The sequence below is a fragment of the Panthera tigris genome, chromosome F3 (genome assembly GCF_018350195.1).
Source record: "Panthera tigris isolate Pti1 chromosome F3, P.tigris_Pti1_mat1.1, whole genome shotgun sequence".
Lineage (NCBI taxonomy): Eukaryota > Metazoa > Chordata > Mammalia > Carnivora > Felidae > Panthera > Panthera tigris.
In genome coordinates, this window is record NC_056678.1 from 29,693,675 (window position 1) to 29,717,546 (window position 23,872).

General features: G+C 44.3%; 1 protein-coding gene across 3 annotated transcripts in view; it reads right to left on the minus strand.

The window, feature by feature from the left end:
• PROX1 (prospero homeobox 1) overlaps positions 1-23,872 on the minus strand; it is a 49,939-nt gene that overhangs the window by 14,138 nt on the left and 11,929 nt on the right. For all 3 annotated transcript variants that reach the window (XM_007096178.3, XM_015543840.2, XM_042976037.1), the window contains 2 exons: positions 18,708-18,815; positions 12,147-12,341 (listed from right to left, as the gene is read on the minus strand). In XM_007096178.3, the coding sequence (XP_007096240.1) occupies positions 12,147-12,341; positions 18,708-18,815 (303 nt within the window). The remainder of the gene's footprint in view (positions 1-12,146; positions 12,342-18,707; positions 18,816-23,872) is intronic.

Sequence of the window (23,872 nt, forward strand, 5' to 3'; positions counted from 1 at the left end):
TCCAGGAGTCTACATAAAAATGATCTTGTGTACCTTCAGGTCACATTCAATGATACGTCTTGGAAAATCGTCTGTATATTAAAGGAAATGCAGTGGCCTTGAAACCAAAGCCTCTCATCTTCTTCTACCTACTTCTGGTTATTTCTCGACCGTTAGAACCACTCAAACCCCCACACTTGTTCTCAGTCAACGTTATTGTCACCTTTTATGAAAAGTCACTTGTACAACCAGATTTCACTTTAAAATGTTATGGTAGCCCTCCCCCCCCCCCAAAAAAAAAGAGAAGTTGGGGACTACGACCAGAGGAAGATAAAAAAAACACTTATCCAAATGACTTGTGTGAAGATTTGCCACCTGTCAACCACACACATGAGCACACACAAAACCCCAGTGGAAAAGACTTTCCTGATGGAGACTGTCACCATGTTGGGCGTCCCTAAAAGAAAAGGTGGTAGTGCCTTTGCAAAAATTACCAGCCGAGCCTAGGAAGGAAGGTAGTTGTCTGAGGGGAGGTGTTGTAGATTAAACAGAGGTTGATGCATATCACAAGTGCCAGCGGTCTGGGTCGATGTCGGGCATACAGGAAGACGTACGGGAACAGGTACACAGACAATCCCTTAGTTGTCCTGTTCTATACCATCTCCCAGAAAACCCACTTGCACGAGGGCCTCAAGGACGAATGTCCTCATTGCTTGGCTGCCCTAGCCGACACAACGAATAAAGTGAGCAGCAAGTCTCACGACTAGTGCCAACTCAGTCAACAAATGTTTATGAATTTAAAAAATTAGTCCCTACAATCTCAGCGAGGGAGCTGCCACGTCTCCAAGGGCACCGCTGAGATTTAGATCTGCGAAGAGGGCCTTGGGAGAACATTGAAATGGGCACCCTAGAGATGTTCGCTGAGATAATTAAGCCACAGCAGAGCCACACGGGGGGAAGTGGCCCCACATGGACACCATCTGGATTCCTAGGGGCTCCGCAATCACTGCTTAAAGCTTTGCATCATGCCCAGGATTTATTTAGAGAATGCAGAATGTCTTTATTCTAGAATCACAGAACTTCAGAGAGAGAACAAAGCTCCGTGTTTAATCGTATCACTTTACAGGTGAGCAGAGTAGAGCCCAAAATAGACAGGTGTTGCCAGAACTAGACCCTCCGATCCAGGGTTCCCTCCCCCAGACCCCATCACCCCATCGCTGCTCTTCTCATCTAGAACCCATGACTCCAGAATCCTGGAGCTGTGCCAGGCTGGTGTCACCTTTACAGCCACACTTGGGGCAGGAAGAATCACTTTCTCTTTTTAAAACCAGTTTTGCATTGACTCTTTGTCCCAATTCTGATGAGAACTCCCTCTTCCGCTCATTTGTTTGTTTGCCTATTTAGGGTCAGCGGGAAATGGCGCAACCGTTGAGCTACTGATAACGGCAACAAGGTAACTTTTACTTGGCTCTGGGAATTAATAAAAGCAAATGCTTATACGCACTTACTTTGGGCTAATATATTCGTGCGTATTCATTTAATTCTCAAGACCACTCGGTGAGATACTTGCTATCATTTCCCCCATTTTATAGATGAGGAGACTGAGGCACAGAGAGCGGGTAAGACATTTGCCAAGGTTTCAATGCTAGAAAGTGACAGAGCTGGGTTTTGATCCCAGGAACCGGTTCCAGGATGCAGGCTGTTCGTGAGGCTCTGCTCTATTATAATCAGTTCAGGACCACGGACATGGCAAAGACTCCCCAAAGGATTTCCTTTTTCAGATTTCAAGGTGATGCTTTTATTTATATAAAAAAAACACCTACTTGTAAGTGAACATTTTGTTTCCTGCCTGAGAATAATTTAGAGACCAGAGCTTTCTTGCTGTAGTTATCATTGTTATAGGCTCAAACCCAAGACTAAGGCCATATCTTCCCGATATCAAACACTCTGATACTTTATCAACAAAAACACTGAAAACATCCAGACAGTAGGGCGGATCTGCCCATTTTTCATCTGGCTGGATATGTCCCGTGGACACATTAAGATCTGCCAGAATTCTTGCCAAGCGTCTCATAAATTGGTCTCATGGGATCATTTTAACCAAAAAGTGCTAACTGAGAAGCTACTCAAGAAATCCAACTTCCGAGGATAAACTTTTGGGACAATCAAAGCAAATTACATTGGGTGTGTGTGTGAGAGAGTTATCATCACCAAAGCGTGGCGTGGTGGCCCACAGCTGGAATTCTGTCCCCTTGGCCAGTAACTGCACTGTCCCTCACGAAGACACAGTCATGCCAGAAGCGCATTACAGAAGGGCAGCTAAAATGATCAGGGGTGGCCCACGGACTGTATGAGATTAGACTTTTAAAAAGGATTAGAGCCCCTTAATCTGGACAGATGAAGATTAAGAGGGAGGAATGATCAAAGTCTATAAAATCAGAAAGGAAATGGAGAATATGGCTACAGTTCTGTTCACAAATCCCAGGATATTGTAACAAGGGCTATCCCTTTGGAGTTCCAGGAAAATGACTTTCAGAGCCATAAAAAGAAGATACAATTTTCACAGCAGGTAATAAATTTAGAGAATTATCATCTTGAGGAGTGGTATACTCTGAGAATGCAGTTAGGTTTGAAAAAGGCTTAAATAAACCTATGGGTGATAAAACCATAATGAGGTAATAATGGAAGGTTGGGAATGTTCTAGGGACATCCTGAGTCTTTTGAAAACGATTCCATCAATGACAGGTACCAGCCCCTCCTCACAGACTTCCCGCCTGGGGCTGGGTGGCCTCCTGATGCGACCACCTCTCTTCCCTTCCCTTTGCCAGACAGGTTATTCCTAAAATTCCAAACGGGGCTCCGTGACTGGAAAGATTTCGGACCTGGTACAATATGACAACTCATTCCTTGGAGGGAGTTTTCTTTATTCCTCACCAATGTCTTTGTCCTAGTGTCTGTGATACCCATAAAAATATGAACTTAATCCTGAAAACAAACAAAAAAATCTATGTTTTGCTCAAAGATAGAGACATTAAAACATCTTCTGTTGCAGTGGTTGGGGGGATAAAAACTGGTGAAACTCTCCCCTGGGGAAGCTACTCATTGCATGCTAACACAGACCAATGAATTCAAACTTAAGGGGAAATTAAACGTCCCGATTATGTAGCACCTATCACAGCCCAAGGTATTGACCTCTGAAATTTCCCGCAGTTAATAGAAAAACCCGCACACCTGAACAAATGCCATGGTTCTGTGAAACATACAGAATAAAACTTAAGAGAAAAGCTTTAGCTCCTTTCCCAAAGAACCAAGTGTTAATCACTTTAAATATCTAATAATAGGTCATTGTTGGGGGCTGGGGAGGTTAGGGCCACGGAAGGAGGCAGGGGACTTCGGTAGGGGGTAGAAAGTGGATGAAGATTCCATTCAGAGAAAGGGAACCTTCAGACAACTGTAACATGCACAGCGAAGCATGAAGAACCTTTTCTGTACTCACGTTTTAGACTGCTTTCTGAAAATTGATAAAATGTGGCAAATGAAGGAACCAAGGGGAGGAAAGGGGTGGAGATGGAGGAGAAAGGCATTCGTCCAATAAGCAATATCTAATAACTCCTAACCCCAACCCTATCTACCTACCGTCACAAAGTGGGGGCTGTCCCTGGGCATCTATTCAAATTCCAAGTTTGAAAATGTGAGTCCTCACGTTGGGGAGCCATTCCAAGTCACTGTTCACTTGGGGAACGGAAAAGTAGGAAGGTGGCAAGGGGCGGGGACGGGTTAAGGGGTAGAGTCACCCCGTTTCTCGTTGTAGCCTGCAGAGTGATTTGGGCAAGAAAGCTGGGACATCTGGAGTTCAGAAGTCGAGGAAAATGGGGAAGAACCGGGAAGATGAATACATGATCATCAGCTACACAAAAGAACGGAGCAGAAAGAAGCCTGGATTTGGGCACTCGCGTCTGGCAAGGAGGCCAGCAGCAGGGCTAATGAAGCATTTGTGGTGTGGGACGCTTGCCAGCACGACAAAGAAGATGTGCTGGGGCTCTGCACATGTGCCGGGGCCCCCAGAGCAAAATAAGGACATAATCACCATCAGTGTCACAGACCAGACTGTACACAAGGTGACAGGGGAGGGGGGGGGCCTGTAATACACACACAGGGAGGACGCGCCATGGCCCACGGCGGCTGCTGCCCTGAGGCCGGGGACGCAAGCAGTTACCCACCTCTCCGTCTCTAGCTGTCTCTCAAATCCTGAGGTCGGGCTCGGCCCCACCATTGGTGGGTGTTTCCCGTGCAACCCAAGTTACTCTTGATGGGGCAGCAGACAGCTGAAAAGCTGAAGAGAGTGTTAGACTGGTGGAAAAGGGCTGAATAAAGGGAAGCAGAAGGAGGGGGGGGGGAACGGAAGGAGAGAGTTCTGAGGCCAACTCCCTCTGTCTTGTGCCAAGTTCTGTGCTCTCACTTTCGAGAACCTGACCCTGGCCATACCACCTGAGGTATGGTATTATCACGGACGGCCATGTTTTTATGCTGTCAAGAAAAGGCAAGAGAAACGCGGGGGAGCCTGAGGTGGGGGACACAAACCCGCAGCGGAGGGTCCCCCTCGGCGTGAGCGCGAGAGCACCTCGCAGGCAGGAGGAAGCGGCCCCTGCCCATTTGAAATGAGGTCTCTTCAGAGGGCCCGGCACCTGCCTGTGGCTCCCGCTCGCTAAGGTGGGTGTGTTAGTACAGCTGTCTAGCTTTTAAGTGACTTTTGTCAGTTTGAAAGTGAAAGTCTGTTTGAGGAGCTGCTTGAACAATAGCCCAGAGCCCGGAAGAAGAGCTCGCAGCACAAAGGACTTAGACGACACTCGTGTCCCTTTTCACTGCCTCTGATGAAAGATTCATAAGAATAACTTTAATTTTTTATGACCCCCTTTTTGGTATGACTATATTAGTTGTGTCAACTTCCATACACAGGTTCTCTTTAAATACCCAAAGGTCCGTGCTGAAAGTTGTTCAAGGAGCCACGGGGGCAGATTCCTTACGGGTCCCTTCCTCCAGGACAAACCGCTCTGCGAGACACAGAGATTTCCTTTCGAGATGGTTCCCTTCAGCCTCGACATCACTGTGAACACTACCGTGAGGTGATCTGAAAGCTTTCTAATGTGCCAATTCAACCTCTCTTTGGAAGAACAATTATATTTGTTTTTCTTGGCTTCACCCTATTTAGCAGGAACAGAGGTATAATAATCATTAATGGCCCTCCTTTGCCTTTACTTCTCAGATGGCTGTTTCCATGTCGCATCTTTATTTTGTGTCTCAGCCAAAAGCAGGCATTGGCGGGGGTGGGGGCGCGGGGGCACACAGACTGTGCTTGTTTTATGGCACGTTACCAAAGAGCACCCAAGACTGGCTTAAGGCAGTCACTGAAGGTGATACAATAGTTTTGAACCAGAATTATCTACTTTCAAGAACCAAAGTCCTACGCTTCCCCGAAAAGAATGTTTGCGAAAATACCTGATGCTGGCAAATTTACACGGAGAGACTTAAGAGGGATGAGCGAACGAGCACTACATTTTCTGCCCTACGGCTGCAAAGAGAACCAAACAATTACAGTGAAATAAAATCCGGGCAGTGGGAGGAAGATGAGGAAATTTGATTTAAAACACTCTCTGCCGTGTGAAAAGGGATCACCAACTTTCGAACGCGCTTTGGGCTGCTCAATGAGTCTGTTTAATCTCGACGAAATAAACAGGCTCATTTCCAAAAGGCTGTTAGAACTTCTTCAGACGTTTCATTCAGGATGGGCCCAACACAATGCTAACATCCCACCGAAAGATCCGACCACGACCGGCCGCTTGCTCTCTGCAGAGAACTTGCTTCTTTTCTCCTATTGATAACCCTTTGTGGGACGAAGAAAAAGAGCAGAGGCAAGGAGGAGTGAATGTCAGACAATAGCCATCCCTCCACACACTGTCTCTGAACTTCCCTCATCTCTGAAGGACAATTAATTATGAAGGCCTTAGGGGTAGGTCGAAGCAAGGGAAAACGCACTGCCATCTCCGTAACGCGCCTGCCACCTCTGTGTTTGCTAAATGGCTTCTCCTGTTGGGGTACAGCCACCAAGAGAGCCAATAGATCATGGGGGGGGGTGGCGGGGAGGGAGGAAAGCAAAAGATTTTTTTTTGTGTGTGCGTCTGCCCTTGTATAATTCTATTCTCACTGTGAACTCATCCATACACAAAACACAAGGACAATTTTTTTTTTTTTTAAAGAGAGAAAAGCCACAGGGTATGTTGCAGCAGAAACGGCCTCTCAGTGGTGTGTTAAAAAGGATGGTCTTTTCACCAAATCATTTCACAGAGGCAAAACAGACAAACACAAAGGGTTGAGGCTTTTTCTCCGACATTAAATGGAGTAACTGGTAAGGTCAGACATATGATACCTAAAGACATGAATCTGTGAACTCTTGAAGTCAAAAGGCCTCTCTGTGCTGAGGAACAATCTTTCAAAGGAAATAGATCATAGAACTCCACTGAATCCGCTTTAAACTTTATGAAGCAGGAGGAGAAAAAGTTCTAAGTAGGGAAGCTTGACAGAAGAGCCTTGAACTATTTTCTGAAGGAAAGATGAGACCCTCCCTAGGCTGCCACAAAACATTTTTTTTTTCTAAAGGCTCCTCTGAACTTTGATATGTGCCAAGACACTGCCATTGAAAGCTGTATAATTATGTGCTATCGCCACTGTAGAAAATGCTTTGTTCACCCCAACAAAGGACAATAAGCAAAGTAAAGCGACGTTACACTGTATCTTTTTCTTTAAGAATGTTGAGAAAGGTCATGGAATGCTATAACTAATAAAGCTGTTGAGTAAGGAGGTTTTAAAGCTGATCTTACTGGGCTTGAATGTAACCCAATGACAAAAAAGACACAGGGAGCTAAAAATGCAATGACATTACCAAACAGATGATAAATCAATGGGCCCGCTTCATTATACTGATCAACACCTTGAATCCCGAAAGGACACACGGTGCAAAACTGAAGCTCTGGTCCGCACACAATTCCGCCTCTGCCCTACCCCCCAACCCTTCAAGCCCACCTTGAAGCCGGGCGTCTTTACCAATCTCTCCTTCACCCTTCAGGCCATCACTTCACACAGGAATATGCTCCCAGACAGCCGTGTGTGTACGTATATTTAGAGAACATTCATTTAGTCTCTTAACAGATCAATTTGGCTTGTCAGTGGCGGGACTGGCAGGGGAAGAAGTGCTAAGAGTCTCTTTCCCTCCTCGCCACCCACCAAGGGCGTGTGTCATGTGATCATTCAAACGGCTCGGCGGCTCTGGGGCCAAAAGACTGCAACGGCAGTAAAAGGTTTTCACTCATGTGCCAGTTTTCCAAGCGATCACTCATATTTAAGTATCTATTTGGAGCGGAGGGAAGCGCTTCCTAAATCCACCTGTCCTCATTTTTCTTTAAAGAGATGACGACGTGAACGAGAGATTTCCAAACACATTAAATCTTCCTCAATGTACGCGGTGCGGGCAGTGGGAGGGTTGGGCACCGGGCAGGCAGGGTGGGGACGGTGTATTCAGCACGTGTATTTCCGAGTGTGTGTGCCTGGGGGTAGGGGTGGAGGCGAGGGGTGCGGCTTCTTAATTTTCTCTTTCAAAGCGGAAGGCGAGGCAACCCACAAGTTGGGTCTGCGGAAGCACCCTTCTTGCCTGTCATGGGACACCCAGAAAGAAGTCGAAGCACAGGGTCTATGATGGAGCATCGACATAGACATCAGTGTCTTGGGATGGGACATCAGCGTCTTGGGATACGGTACGTACAAGCCCGCTAATCAGCGAATCAGGCTCCCCGTTCTGTTTATTTCTAGGCCTTCCATCCCCAAACCTGGGTCTTCAGTGAAGGCAATGGAGGCCAGTCAGTGTCGCAGGCACGTGCACCCTGCCCACAGACCAGTGGCTACCACCAGGAGGCCCGTGAAGGATGCTGGCTGCCCGCTGAGGGGGAAGAGCTACCCCTCTGGTACTGGAGAAGGACAGACAGCGCTCAGTGCAGCCTTGGAGACTGACAGCCATCACTACCTTCCTTTCTGCCACGGTGGGGAGGGCAACAAAAGAGTGATAAAATCCAACTCGTATGCCCCTCAAGTCAGAAGTATCAGCACGATTTAAAAACTGGGAAGGAATCCCAACCCTCCTATCCCTCCCCATAAAAAAAAAAAAAATGTTGGAACCTCTTCAAAGCAAAGTGTGAATGGAGCATGGAAATACATCCCATAACACCTGGAAAGACAAATTTATTGTTGCCAATCTCATTAAACGTGAGAAGTAGGAGTGAAACAAGCAGCCTGTAATTAAACCCCCCTCTCCTGCACACCTTCGCAAACTCACCTTCAGCAGCGAGGTGCCCCGCCCCGTGTGAGGTGGCCAACTTTCTTTCCTTCCTTCGGTGCAAGCCGACCGACCGCGGCGTTGGTGCCCCTCCCCCTGCAGTGCCTTCTCCTGCTTCCCCTGGGTCTTCTCAAGCTCTCACCACACTGAGCCTGAGCGCTGTGCCAAGAATCTTGGCCATTGTGTAAACTGATACAAAAGGCAGAGCAAGCTCTCCTGTCACTTAGAAGGCCCTGACTCATAAAGGCCAGGAAACGCAGGGTCTAGAGGAGGAGAGAGATTCAAGCCACTCCTCCCTCCTTGCGAGTGATAAACCTTCCCCATCTGCTTCATTTTCCTGTAGGCCAGGGGTCAGCAACCACTCTGGCCTTGAGAGCCAGGAGCAGCAGGGGCGGGAGGGGGAGGGTGCCTAGCAGTCACAGGGGTGGCACCAGCCAGCTTATGACACAGCCGGAGCAGAGAGCTGAAAAAAGACAAGCAGCAGAAGAGAAAGAAGAAAGGAGAAAGTCCCAGCGAAGGAGGGAAGGCATCAGCCTCCTTCTCCCTCACCCTGCTCTCTCCCTGCCTCTACCGGTTCCCACTAGTTTAGAATTACTTTATAAACAGTATAGAGCGTTAGGCACACTAAACTTTTTCTCCTATTAATATCTCTATCATTATTCCCGCTCACGTTAAATCAGTTAATATTGGTAAGACATTTGGAAGGATGCTCAGGACGTCATCAATAAACATTAGCTATTTTGTTATTGTTAACAAACCTCTGATTGAGAGATCTAAAAATGCAATCAATAAGCTGTTTTAGTACTTGACCGGCTAATACTCGGTTGGGTAAAAATATTCCTTTAAATGTAGACAAAACTTCAAAGTCCCTCTATCATGCTTCATCTCCGTTTAAAAATTAGAAAATGGGGGTGCCTGGGTAGCTCGGTGATTGAGCATCTGACTCTTGATTTCAGCTCAGGTCATGGTCTTGGGGTTCCTGAGTTCGAGCCCCACATCAGGATGGAGCCTGCTTGGAATTCTCTCTCTTTCTCCCTCTCTCTGCCTCTCCCCGCTCATGCTCCCTCCCTCCCTCTCTCTCTCTCTCTCAAAAAAAAAAAAAGAAAGAAAGAAAGAAAGAAAGAAAGAAAGAAAGAAAGAAAGAAAATTAGAAAAGAAACAAGGCATCCAGTTCTCTACTTGGCCATCTTCTTCTTGCTCCTCTTAGAGTACAAATTCACTCTGGTTGATCTTAAGAGGAGAAACTTAAATACAAAAGTCAAGCAGTGCACACAGTATGGGTTGAGATATTCAGCATGGGGTGCTGGGTCTGCTTGTGGCTCGTGGCCACGGCCCACAGTGGTAAAGCTGCACTGATAAGACCAGTGGCTTTTTAAGCATCTCGCTTAAGCCCTGACCTCCGTGCACAGAAAAGAAGGGGTTGTCTTATCTGAAGCTCTAGTTAGTAAGCGCGCCAAGCTGGGAAGCTAAATTAAAAGCTATTTAGTGATCGTATGTGGTGGTGGGTAGGCCTATGGGCATACGTGTGAGGGGAGGGGGCAGGGCAGAATCCATGCTCCTGCGTTTCTTCTTACCACATTTCCGGAAAGATCCTAGTTTTTACTGAAGAAGGAAAAGACCCAGAATAGACCAAGAACTTGTCTGGAGTCACATGAGAAGTGACAGAACTGCTCCCCGGGCCCCATACTCCTTGCACTGAAGCAGTCTTAAAATAGACACTGCAGATAAAGGAGAGGTGGCCGGGCTGGAAGTGGATCTGATTCACAAAGAGAGAAATATCAGATGTTAATCATATTAAAGGAGGATTTAGATGATGCTAAATGGGGCAGCTCGTTGGGTACCTCCTGATGCCAGCCGCCCCGTTTGTGTCATTCTGGCCCTTGTGCTGTGAGCAGGGGATTAAATTCCAACCAGGTAAGGTTCAAAAAACCCTAAAAATCCTAATGTGCCCTGTAAGGATTTGTCCTCTCGAGGATATTACACAGCAAAAATGCAGCACTCAGCGCACGAACCTTGGGCAATTCTTTTATGAAGCCTGACGCACACTGCCAAACAAATATTTGCCGTAATCAGCCGTAAAGAGTTCACTAGTGCATAGCCGAATTCTCCTTGGGTCAAGTTTAGAGCAACAGACTTACCAGAAAGGGGCAGAAAAAGAAACGGAACTCTGAATAAGGTTTCTTTAAACTATTTAGCCACAGTCCTCCTCTTCAGCTTTAAAAGAAATTCTGCTAGGGTGTCCCATCAGGTTAGTCAACCAGAGCTCTCTTTCAACACACTTTAAATACAGAGACTTTAAAATGGTGAAGCAAAACAAGGAGGATCCCCACTTTTCATGTGTTCAGCCCGAGAAAAACCTTGCTCATAACACATTTGGCAAGAAGAACATTGTAGTCCAGGACGACAAAGGTAAATTGGTGGCGTCCAGTATAATGGTTCAAACTTCCAAGGGAAAACTGTGACCTCCCCACGGCTAAGCTTCCACCTTCGGTGCCTGGTAAGCCACCATCAATGATCTGCGTTGCTAAAACCTGTGTGGGAAGGGCCCCCCAAGGGAATGGGCAGACAGGGGGGCAGGAAGGGGCGGATCCTTTCGTTGGCAAGTCTAGACCAAGATGCCCTTCTCTTCCCCTGAAGCTGCAAACTTCTGGGTGTTTCTGGGTGCCTATCTATGTGAGGAAAGCAAGACTATTAACATAAGGTTCCGGCAGGAGCAGATGTGGGAGGAAAAAAGATTCTTGTCCTCAAGATAACAACAAGAAAGGGACCAACTTTATCAGGCCACGGCCTGTCTACACTCACCATCGGGGGTTCAGCCTGCAGAACCCTTGCCACATTCCCACCTCTAACTATTGTTGCCTGAGCCAGCAGGGCTCAGCAAAATGCCTTTGTGAGGACTGGGAGATTCGCTAGTGTTGTCTCATAGAGAGTCATCATGTTGCAATGAAAAATGTTTGCTGAGGCACCACATTAGCCAGTAAAGAAACGCCTTACTCATAGCCACACATCTTTCACTGTTGCATAGCTATTGCTTTCTGGGACTCGTCTATACTGCTTTGCGTGTATCTAGAATATGCATGTCGTAGATGTGTGTGCGTGCGTGCGTGTGCGTGCGTGTGTGTGTCAAGAGGGCATGAGCGACGGGCAGCTTGGTTGCGAAGCTACGCACACGCGAAATAAACACACTAGGTTCTCTCCCGAAAAGAACAAAAACGAAACAAAAACAAAAACGAAAGATGTTGATGGCTCTCATAATACGGACTTAGTAAATTCTCGTTCCATTTCTTCCATAAAGGCAATACATGCTGATTAAAGTAGAAACCACAGAATCACTCCCCCATCAACCTTTCCCGATTTTTTTTAGAAAACAACTTTTGCAGCTATCCTAGCACACAGCGTATGTCAGCCCAAGCGACATGCCAAAACCTAAATAGCAAAAAACGCCTATCAGAGTGGGGACCTCTTCTCTGGAAAGGGATTCACTGTGTGGGTGGGTTCCTTGCTGCAGTTTTCTTTGAATTCTCCAGTTCCCTCTTTCTGTGGCCAATGGGTCTTCATGCAAGCAGCCGAGCTGGGGAATGGGAAAGGAAGCAGAGGTGGGTCAGCTCCCCAGGACCCGGATGGGAACCACACAGGGGGCTCCTCACTGCTGCTTTACCTCTTACCCCAGTGGGGCATGCTCTTAGGAGATAACGAGGCTGACGCCGATTTGGGGACACTGCTAAAGAAAATACATTTCTTAAAGAAAGAAAAGGGAAATGACCAAACGATAAAGATGAGTTCCTACCTCAAAGTCATTTGCTTTATTGTAGTGCATGTTCAGAGCCCTGTACAGCTCACAGTCTCTGGTTATAGACAGCTCTTCAGTACTGGTGACTCCATCGTTGATGGCTTGACGCGCGTACTTCTCCATCTGAATGTAGTAAAACTCACGGAAATTGCTAAACCACTTGATGAGCTGAGAGGTAATGCATCTGTTGAACTGTCAAATTTAAATGTTGAAAAGGGTAAGAACATCACCATTTTCTTCATTTATTCTTTAAGCAGTCTGAAGTATTTTTAAAGATCTCCTCTCCTTCCTGCTTGGATGGGTGTGTTTTTGATTTCACCAAAATGGTGGCAAGAGGGGTGAAAGCAGTAATACGTTCATAAGATATCATAAAACCCGTCAACAATGGAAACCACTCCCCAATCCTCCACATTTCAAATGGAAAACTCGCATTCTAAACCTGATTTTCTGTAAGCTGAAGATCTTGTTTTAAACATTGTTCTTCAGCTTTCAGTGGAACAAACTGTATGTGTGTACTTCTTATGGAAATTCATTCAAACCACAAAACCCTGGGAAGAGTTGTTACTTTCCAGTACAGCCTCCCCTGCTTTTCAAAAGTTCATGTTCCGCCATTTTGCTTTTACGAAAAGGCCTACATTAGTGCCTGGTTTCATTAACAGAAAGAAATCCAAAGAGGATTTTTGCTTCTCAGAAAGAAAGCGAGAAGGGAAAATAGCATTCAGCATTGGTTTTGCAGCGAGCCATTAGGGAGGCAGCACGCACCCCCAGCAGCAAGAGTGGCTCCACCAAGCTCCTTCCCCAGGAACGAGGCTCAGCATCTCAGCATCAAGCCGCCATAGCTTTGAACTGTGTCTGTGAGCATCTGTGCTTTATTTGATTTATTTTGTGCATCTGTTATCGAGATGTGTCCTAGGGTATCAGAAAAGTCTAAGAGAGGTTATTTTTTGGGTCTGGGAATGCTCAACATTTCCCCCATATAAATTAATGGTAATTGCTTCTTTGCTTTATGCCATTTCGGCTTATGAAAAGTTTCTATAGGAACGCTCTACTTTTGGATAGCGGGGGAAACCTGTACCAGAGATGGTGAGCCACGTGACTTCACCACCAGCATGATTTCTTTTTTTAATGAGAATTTGTGTCATCACATGACAGCCCCATACAATGCTGGAAAGCAGCTTTCGTGCAAAAGGGGAGGAAGCTGGCATTTGCTTATTTTTTGGCAAATGGGTGATCCCCATGGCCATCCAGCTCTGATTCCACTTTATGTTTGCACACGGCACTCACGTCCGGTCCTGTCTGGTCAGACCGCCATGCCTGCTTGCACACTTCCCATGGCCAGCATCAGATAAGACCCACGCCCCTTTCCATTGGCGTCTATGCCATTTGGAAGGTGTGGTTAAGACGCAGTACGCAGATGGCATAGGCAGAAACTATATTGCATTTTTTTTAAAATGCCAAGTTACCATAACATGATTAGGCTTTAAAACTTTGTTTACCAAGGTTCCCTGATGACCTTTTAAATGAAGATGTCTTCCTGGATTCACTGCAAATGATACCATTCTTATTGACGAACCTCTGTTCACGTAAAGGACAGATGCGTCTCAACTTGCCAAGTCAAAACCAATAAATCCATAGCTTTATATCAGGCGGGCTGACAGACAACCCCCTGCCTTTTGTCATTACAGGCATTCCCTTCCCGGGGCCCCCAGAAAAAGATGTACATTCATCAAAAATCAACAAAGACCACTTATCAAACACTGGCCATGAGAACATCCAGACTCCAACAGGATGACAGCGAAAGTGTGTATTGGGGCTGTAATTACTACACAGAAAGTTGTTCCTATACTAGCAAAGATAATAAATGAATGAAAATTTATGGCAGAGAATGGACGTAACAAGGAAACAGAAGCAGGGAGACTGGTGTTTCTCCCAAAAGGCCAACTTGCATCATAATTGCCATGGAGTTGCAAGGGCCCTTACAGATAATTGACCAGAAAATGATTAAGTCATCAGCAAATCGCTTCTGCTTGCAAGAGTTCAAACATGTACTTAACCTATCCAAGAATTATATTTTCACTCTGTGTGTCTGCTCTGTCTCTATTCAGCCTTGCGGGGAACCCGATTAAAAAGACAACTGAAGGACCCCCCTTATCTGATCTTCTGGTTGCCGATTTCAATAGAACTTAAACCCATTACGATTTGCTGAACTTGGAGTTCTTTCCATTTTATCTCAGCAGTAAAATACACTGTCCAAATTTCCAGACACTGAGATAAGGACTACAGGCCCCCGTGACGGCTTACTGTTCCTTTTTAATTCTTTTAGAATAAGAAACAAAACATTACAAAATGATAGCAGGCTGTGCACTGGGGAATGAAAATTGCTTTGACATGGAGATTAGGCTTCTGCATTGTTACAAGACATTGTCTCCTATGGACAAGAGTACTGTAGAGGAAAAAAATAGAAGGGTGTTTTTTTTCTAGAATGGTCATGAATGACCTAATGGGGGAGGACAAAAAAGTAAGTGCACTTGCCATTATTTAGGAATGGGACATAAAGGGAGATTTAAAGCTTATTGTTAGAGAATGGAAATACCAGAGAGAAAGAATGGGCAAAAACAACAGACTCCCCCGACATAAGACAAGTGAAATGACCATCACAACAGCTTGAAGAACAGGGCTTCCCTCCACTAGAAGTGAACTGAAATTCGCTCTGTTTTAGTCGCTGGCGAAAAGCGAAGGCAGGCCCCCTCTTTTCCAGATACTCACGTTGGGGGAGAAAAAGTGTTAAACTTTAAAGAGTTAATTTCCCCCCCGTTCCGTAGTGGCTTACAAGAAAAGGATCAATTGTTCTATAAAGGAGACCTCTGTCGTGTGTTAATGTGTTACTGCAAAAACTAATCGCTACAATAAAGAGGCTGTGTTTCCACAGTGTGTGAGTCTCTGTGACTTTGATTAATGCTTCCCACGGGACATCTCAGCCTCAATATGGGCTGAAGAAACTTCCTAAATATTCAATGAGCATGGTCAAAAGATGTATAAAACAAATCAATCTGACACCTTAATCTGGCTAGGCAGCAGTTGACTCAAGGGGTGGAGGGAATGAGATACATCATTTAACACTGCCGGCGTGAAAAGCTGTGAGCGTCTGTTCTTCAAAGCTAAAATGGCACCGAATCTGTTGTCCTTAGTGGTCTAAGAGTTATTAGTTGATACATTAAAATCAGCACTCGGGAGCGCACAGGAAGATGGTGGGGCCCATTGCTCTCTGGCACGTCTCTCCCATTTGCCCCTTTGCTCTTCCCAAAGGCTGGGCTTTTCGTCCGGCTAAATGTCATGATGAGGGAACGAAGTTGGAGTCCGTGAGAACGTGGAACTCTGTTTCGATTCTGACTCGAGGAATGAGACCAAGTCAGCCTTGGCTTCATCCTTCCTCTGTATCAGCCCTGTAGGACCCTCACCAAGCCAGCGTCTGAACTGTGGGAGGTTTTCCTCCACCTCTCTCTTTGCAAAGCAATTTAAGAGCATTCACCTAGCCTGCCCAAACGAAGTCGCTAGTGGAGAGTGAAGCACTGTATCCCTTCCTAAGGCAAAATGCAAAGGAGGGTGGATCACTCTGGCTGGGCTCACCTTCTGGAGCTGATCAGAGGATTCACTTGGTCTAGCACGATCTTCCAACTGTGTCTTTGATGGCACCTAGGCTGAGCTTCACTCATGACACAAAATATTTTCTACTGGTGTTGTTTCTTCTGTGTTTTTGTGTTTTTGTTTTTTCACTTGCGGAAGTAACTCCTGATCCCCATTTGAAATGCAGTGACTTTTATGGTTTGGAAAGGTACATTTTGCTAGGATTAGGACTTTTCATCCAAGTAGATGAATGCAGCCACAATCAAGTGTAGGCTTGTGTGATTGTGACAAGTACTGCTTGGTCCACAGACACATGAGCGTGTCTTTCTCAAGATGGGTGATGCCGAGTGTCACTTCCGATAACTCCTAAGGTGCTTCCTCTAATTTCTAGGGGGTGTCTTAATTCTGTAGTGGTTTTCTTGCATCTAAACTTTGTCATATATAGAGGAAACATCTGGTTATTTCAGTCTTGCAAATAAGAATCCACCTTTATGTGTCTATATCTAGAAATAGGTATGTGTGTATATATAGATACACATACACCTAACATAACATAATAATATAATATGACATCAAATCAAATTCTGGATTTTCCTTAATATTAAAAAATCCAAGAATGCTCTGCCATTGTTTTCTACAAAGTTTCTGGAACACCATGCCTAGAGTATCCTTCACTTTCTATGCATGCCTTTCCAATATCATCAGCATAAGCCCGGGGAATACAAATTCATTTATTACTAGCCAAAGAAAAAACACAATTAGCAAAGTTAAAAATGTATAATTCATTCCAAAAATAAAAGAGAAGTGACCTTTGGTGATTTTCTGCTATGCATTATATGCCCTACTGTTTCCCCTCCATTAGAGTGGATAATTGGGAATTAACTAGACTCAAGTATACTTTAACAGCCTTCTCTCCCAGTATGGATGGAGTATGGATAGAATCTATAATGTGAATATTAGTGCTTTTTTAAATAAAATATTCACCCCAGTATTTAATTGTTGTTTACACAGTGATTATTTGCAAAGCTGAATTACTAGTTGTATTCTAAAGGAATGGGAACAATTTCATGTCAGTTTACACTGCAGAGTATTTATAAAGATTACAGATTAACTACTACAGATTAATAATCTCCCCCATCCTTGCCCTTCTCCCCCCCCCCCCCATACACACATGCTTGCGCGTGAGGAAGTTTCTAATATTTACATCTACTATTGGATAGTGTTGCTGGCTCAGAATGGCTGCGCTCCACCCTCCAGGTGGCTGTAATTCAATGGTAGGCAAGGGATCCCTATGTGTACAGTTTGTAAAGCTCTCTGGCCTCCTTGTGATACAAAGCGCTATCTAAATAGCGTAAGGTATTGCCATTATTATATCACAACACTGCAGATCATTGCACCAAGAGGAGTGGAGGAGGTAACATGGGCACCTACACGCACACGCACACATACACACACACACACACGTGTGCAGTCACACTTTCTCCCTCTCCTCCATGTCCCCCTGTCCTCGAACTAGTGTTGAGAGGACCCGGTGACAGAAGTCTGCCGGGTTCCACTAGGCTCCGGAAGCTGTCTGGTCTTCAACCAGTTGACAAATTCCCTCCATGGTCTCTGTTTCAGATGGTCCCTCACAAGGTCCAGACCCTTTCCCTGGCCTGCTGTGTCGCTCAGCCTTCTCTGCGCTTTAATGATCCTCAACCAGCCATTCAAGTGACTGCCTTTCTGTGCCTTCCCATCCAGCCCAGTCTGCTGGCCCCGAGTGGGGAGAAAACATGCCTTCCACTTAAGGAGCTCAGCCAGGGGAGGAGAAAGATAAAAGGCTGAAGTTGATACACAATTCAAAAGCTAACAGGAGGGAAAACAGAACTTTTCTTAGGAGGCCAAATAAAACATCAGCGAAGGAAACTAAAATGAGTTGGCCTGCAAAGGGGGCCGACGCAGCAAACTGGGCATCGGGCACAGAACACACTACGCGGAGGGAGCGGAGGAACAACAAGCGTGTTCTGGCAGCTCCTGAGTTCTCAGCGGCAGAAAGAAGAACTTGTACATATGGGGGGTGGGCAGCAGAGGGCGGGGAAAGCGCCCAACCCCAATAAACTAATCTCAGCTAATGTAATGTTTATCAAGTCCCTCAGATAATGATACGATGCGTGCCATTATCATCATCAAAACCCAATCTATGTTTTAAAAAGTTGCAGATGATTAACACAACATCAAGTTGTTGCAGACAATTACTTAAAACCCACACACAGACACAGACGCGCGCGCGCACACACGCACACAGAACCAGGAGGTCCCCATATTCTGTAGAATGAGGGAGGCTGCAGCTGTAGGCCGACAGCTTTCATATCCTCATTTGAATAATGTGTCCTGAATCTGTCACTTTATTCATTCTCCTTATGCTCAGTGTACTCCACATCAACAACAAATTAAGTTGTAAATAAGAGACAATCATCACTTTTGTTTTTAAGCAGCTACTGCATAGAGAATTTCAATGTACGCTCCTTCCGACAGGGGGGAAAAGACGTGCTAGAGTTTGCTTTCATAAGCACAAATATGGGGAAACCAACAGAAACGAAAACAGAAACAGTTTACTGTTGCTCAGGGGAGGAGAAAAAAAAAAAACATTCTCTAAAGCACACCCATCCAGGACTAGCTGCGATTTCTTCCGAGGAGTTACTAAGACATATAAAGACAAGAGGCTAAGTTTCACGGATCACACTGGAGACCCATGTGACTTCATACCAGTCTTTTGGTCGTAAGGGCGTCTTTGCCCCAGTTCAGCTTTAGACGAAATTGCAAGAGCATTAAATCAATTATTAACACACGTGTATTCGTGAATTGTTTTCACACTCATCTCCATTAACTTCCAAGAGTTCAAGTCACTACCACATGCACAGAAATGGAAAAATTACTAATGAAAAACGTCCTTACCTTTACATCGGAGAAGTACGTCTTCAGCATATTTGAGCTGGGATAACGGGTATAAAAGAACATGAGCTTTGCTTTTTTCAAGTGATTGGGTGACAATCCTTCCTGCATGTAGGATGCATTTGGTTAAGGAAAACATTTCTTTAAACACACGCACCTACCACCCCCATCCCCCCCCCCAAAAAAAAAAGAAGAATCTGGAGGCCCATCACAGAGCTGTGGGAATTCTGAAAGGTACAAGGCACTGGCCACGAAATCCCTCACTACTTTGCTGCACTTGCTCAAAATGACCATTGTGTGTTAGCAAATGCCAAAGGTAATGGTGAGGATGCACAACGTAGTTGCAGAATCTTGGCTACTCCGTGGTGAGGATGGCAAAACATTGCCCTTGTTGGAGGTCCTTACGCTACGTATATGTTCACTTGTTGCTAAGGAGACAAATGTACCCAACGTGCATCCCACAACTCTTATCGTGACAAGTTTTTTCCTTCTTCGCAATCGCAGTTCTGTTTGCTCTTCTCCCCACACTCTGCAGTTGACGGCAAATTATTACCCTAAAGTGCGTGAAAATATAAAATGCATTATTTTGAACACTATGAGGCAAGCTTCACGTTTTACCTTTTAGTGCTAATCTAATGGGGCATTTTGACTCACTTTCTTCCTATCTTACTATTATACCCTTTTAATTGTTTCCTTTTAAATAATAGCTAAAACTTGGGAGGGGTAGTTTTGGCACAGAGAGAGCAGGGAGGGGGTGTCGCTTTTGTTCAAGCAACGATCCAAAACCAAATACGATTTGCCTCTCCTGGATTTATAGTTAACTCCTTTGAGAGTGGCACAGTGGTTGGGGCTAACAAATCAATAAATGCGGGTTAGCAGATCAATAAATGGCCACTTACCCAAAATAAGAAGGCCTATTTATCTGGAAACATCATTACCTTTTAGATCTGTAAACAGCAGCAACTAAAACAGTTCCCAAGAGAATGTGAGGCTAACCATAACAATCCAGGCTTCCTGATTCTCCCCCAGATTCTTGGCACTCCTCAGCAGACTCGGAGCTGGGATGGCTCTGGTCACATCTGTGCCGCAGCCTGGCCCTGCCATTTCCTCGGCAAATTAATGGCTTTATAATTTATCAGAAATGAAGATGCACGTGGAGAAAATCAATGTGGTCCCCCACAAGGTCAATTAAGGGTCCTTCCTAGAAGCTTCTCTAAGGATTTTCTCTTAAAAGAGAGTCTGGGAAAAATAAGAAAAGAAAAGAAAACATGCACTTGTGTGTGTGTGTGTGTGTGTATGTGTGTGTGCGCGCGCGTGCACGCACACACACACGTTTTACTACCCAACAAAAATGCCACACCTTGTGAAAAAAAGGTCAAACAAAGACACATATTTAGGAAAAGTCAAGGTTTCTAAATGGCCTCCATCAAGAACAGCGTGACCAATCTTAGGAAGACAGAGAAACCAGGAGGTGAGTAGAGAAACATAATCAAATTAATACCGATAAGCTCTTGACTACTTATAACAGGGCGTTTAACCAACTATTCTGCAGAGGGTTTGATCAATTAGCATCCCCTTTAACATCACGCAATTTTTAAAAGATCACCTTGGTTTGCAAAGAGAAAAGTGAGATATTGTGCTTCCCCCTCCCCTCGCCAGGAATAAACACTGAAGGAAGAAATTTTGATTTTATATCTGTACGCCAAAGCAGCTTAACCGAACTTGTGTTTTTGTTTCAGATCCTTAATGATCACAAAGACGATAATTTATGACTGACATACTTCTTGTGCCAAGGAAAGAGCTGAAAGGCCCTCCAGTCACCTCCATTAGACAGATAGACACGGCTAAAGGAACCCAGCGCACTTCAGGACCATCTGTCCAAATGGATAAGTGAAATAATAGTTGCAAGCTGTCTCCTATTGCCTCATGATAAGAGTTTTAGGCAAGCCCAAACTTCAGCAAACAGCCTCAGATCTGGGTTCTAATCTTTTCTAAAGGCGGTGAGATTAAAAAACCACCTTGCACACTGCAATTATTCGCCGGGAAAAGTAACAGAGTTTTAAAAATTTGGTGTCCTACAAAACAGACTGTTTTGCCGTGGTCCTCAGTGATAGAGGTACCAAAAACTCGCTGACACTTCCAATACACTTAAATGATCCTCAGAGGTATTCGTTCTTTTTATTTAAAAAAACAAAACAACACAAACTCTCCATCTTATTTTGATCAGGACTTAGGGGCTTTTTATTTCATGAAAAAATTATTCTAATTTGGGTTTCTCAAGCCCGTTTTGCTTTGAAATGCTTCCTGTCGGTGATACTTAGAATTGATCAGTTGAAATGGAACACAGAATAAATCTGTATCTCTTGCTCATCGTGTAATTAAGATAAAATTCCCATAAAATATATGTTTCTAATAAACTATTAAAAATAGCTAATGAAACATTTAAAAGCCAACAGTTAGATAATCCTTTTTTTCCTCCTCAAAATAAATCTGAACTGACCAATTGGTTAATTTCCCTTTTAAGTGCTTGTGCTGAAAAGCAACTGTTCTTCCAAGAAAGCACTAGCTGTTTCCAGGATACTTACACACGCACAATGACTCATGATGGAATAGATTCAGTAAACATACAGCTGTACTGAACACGAGCTAAGCTCCATTCAAGGCCAGGAAAGAAAATGAGCACAAATAAATATTAAGGAGGTAAGGGGGGTGGGGGGAGGGGGATGGAACGCAAACCAGATCTGTCCCGGCAGCTCATGTGGCTTTGCCTCAATTCTCTTAGCCATAGCTTTGTGAAGACAGATGACATTCAATTCTATGTGTAATGCAAAATAGACAATAACTGCTGAAACTTGAGACAGCTGCCAGGTGTAAAAAAAAAAAAAAAAAAAAAAAGAAGAAGAAAGAAAGAGAAAAAGGAAAAGGGGGGGAAGAAAAGATGATAAATCCATAAATTAATGAAAGACATCTGCTCAGGAATATAAAAGATCAGAGAAGGAGAGTACTGTGGCTGAACCTGAAGCGGTGTTCAAACAACCTGAGAATCTGAGTGTTGTCTGTTTACCAAGCACAGGATAACCTTACCTAAACAGCAGTGGCAGGGGAGGAACAGAGGCAGCGAAAAAAAGGCAAGTGCAAGAATATGTTGTGAAGGCTGGAGGAAGCGAATTCTTCCCCCCGCCCCCCCCGCCCCCCCCTCCCTCCATGGAACCCCGAATTGTGGTTAGAGATTTTACAGGCTGCAGTGTTCCAACCAAATTGGATTGGGGCTCCTTACTTACATTTTCCAAAATGCTTTGAAACCCAAAGAATTTTAGCTTTCTCTGTATGCTCTGATTTGTTGTTTCTAAGAGATTTTTCCCTTGAATGGCGAGAAAAGATCTAACCTGTCTCATTTAATGAAAGTGATAGAACAAATTGTTTCTCCATTAAGGGGATCAGCACATGAAGGTGTGTCATTTGCGGAAATTAAAAAAAATGTTTTTGACTTAATAATTTGGGTGGGGGTAGGAACCTAGAGTCTCTCAGTCTGAAAATAAATGTTTTCCCCATAGCTAATACAGCTAATAGAATTACTATGGCCCCACAAGACTTCTAAAAAGGTCTATGGATTATTTCACATTTTAGAAATTCATTTTTAATCCATGTTTCCCAGTTGGATTTTAGTTTCAAATTACCAATTTCCCTTTCTAAACTTTACGTATTTTAAACATTCTCCCTAAAAGTCAAGTAGGAAACACTGGCTGTCACAGAGAACAGACTCAGTTTCTTCACCTGCACATCTTAAGGGCTTCTAATACTCCTCTTGTCCTTTAATTGGGTGTATGCAAATGTCCGAGGCCTGAACAAGGCTATTTTTCTTGAGATGCAAAGAGGGTGAATGACGAGGAACATCATGAAGAAAAACAACTGGCTGGCTGTTTCTTTTGGAATTTGAATAAAACTTAATATTTGATTAAATAGATGCATTTGCAAAGATACTGAACACATTTTTTTATATCCAAGACGTGAGTGAGCTCCTGGAGCAGGTGCACGGACATTGAGTTTACTGTGCACACATTCACTGTTGCCTTCCTATTACAAAGGATAACGAGATAGTGCTTTTATATAGATTATATATGCTTAATGTGCTGAACCTAGAATGGATTTATCTGATAAGCTGGTATTCTTCATAGTTCTTATCTTGGCTACTTTGTTCAAAGACACAGATGATGCCCTTTGGGGTGTGAAAGAATCATTCCTTAGGCACTAAATCATTCATTTCTACTTGGAAAGCTATGGCTACAAATAAAAATATAATAATGGCAATCGTAGAGGTATCATTTCATCCCATTTCTACTCATGTTATTGAATTTTTTCCTAGGAGTAACTGTACCACCTGAAACTGAAGTAGACACCACTCGCTATGATTCCCAGAGACTTCTTTAAACTAAAAGCTTGAGAATTTTGCCTACGACGCCATCAGATAAATCAAGGGAAGGACCCATTGCCATTCCAGGATGGAGAGAGGAGAAAAGTGGATCCAGTCTCCCAACAAACACTCAGATCCTCACTGGCTTCAGAATCATGCGGATTATAGAAAGAGAAGCCAGCCCATCTTCTTCCTGAGAAATAATAATATATCAATGAGATAAATGGTTAAAAGTATGGCATAATCAAGGGGAAAGATACAGGAAGAGGGTCAATGGCCAGAAGGTGGAAAATGTAATCATTAACTCCAACAAGAGGCCAAAATTATTTCGCTTCATGAAAGAAACAGTTCCAGGTGTAAGCAACATTTCACACGAACACAGGTGTTTCCAAACCATCACTCTTCCACAGACTCTTACATTGGGAGGAGAGGGAAGTTATTCAGCTGAAGAAGCAACTATATTCTCGTTAAATCCTTTGATATGTATGGAAATAAAAGGAACTTCTTTCAATTCAAATCCTCTAAATTCCTCAGGGGATTTAGAGAGAGCGTGAGACAATGAAGGTAGCCAACACTTAAAGCAATCTAAAAGATTGCTTTCCTAGAAGACCCAACTTGCTTATAAAAAAAAAACACAGGCATAATTATCTGGTGACAATGAAAAGTCTAATAAACACACACACACACACACAAAACCCATAAACTGGTTAAAGAGTTTTTAGTCTGCACTTAGGGCACTTTGAAATCTGGTTTCAAA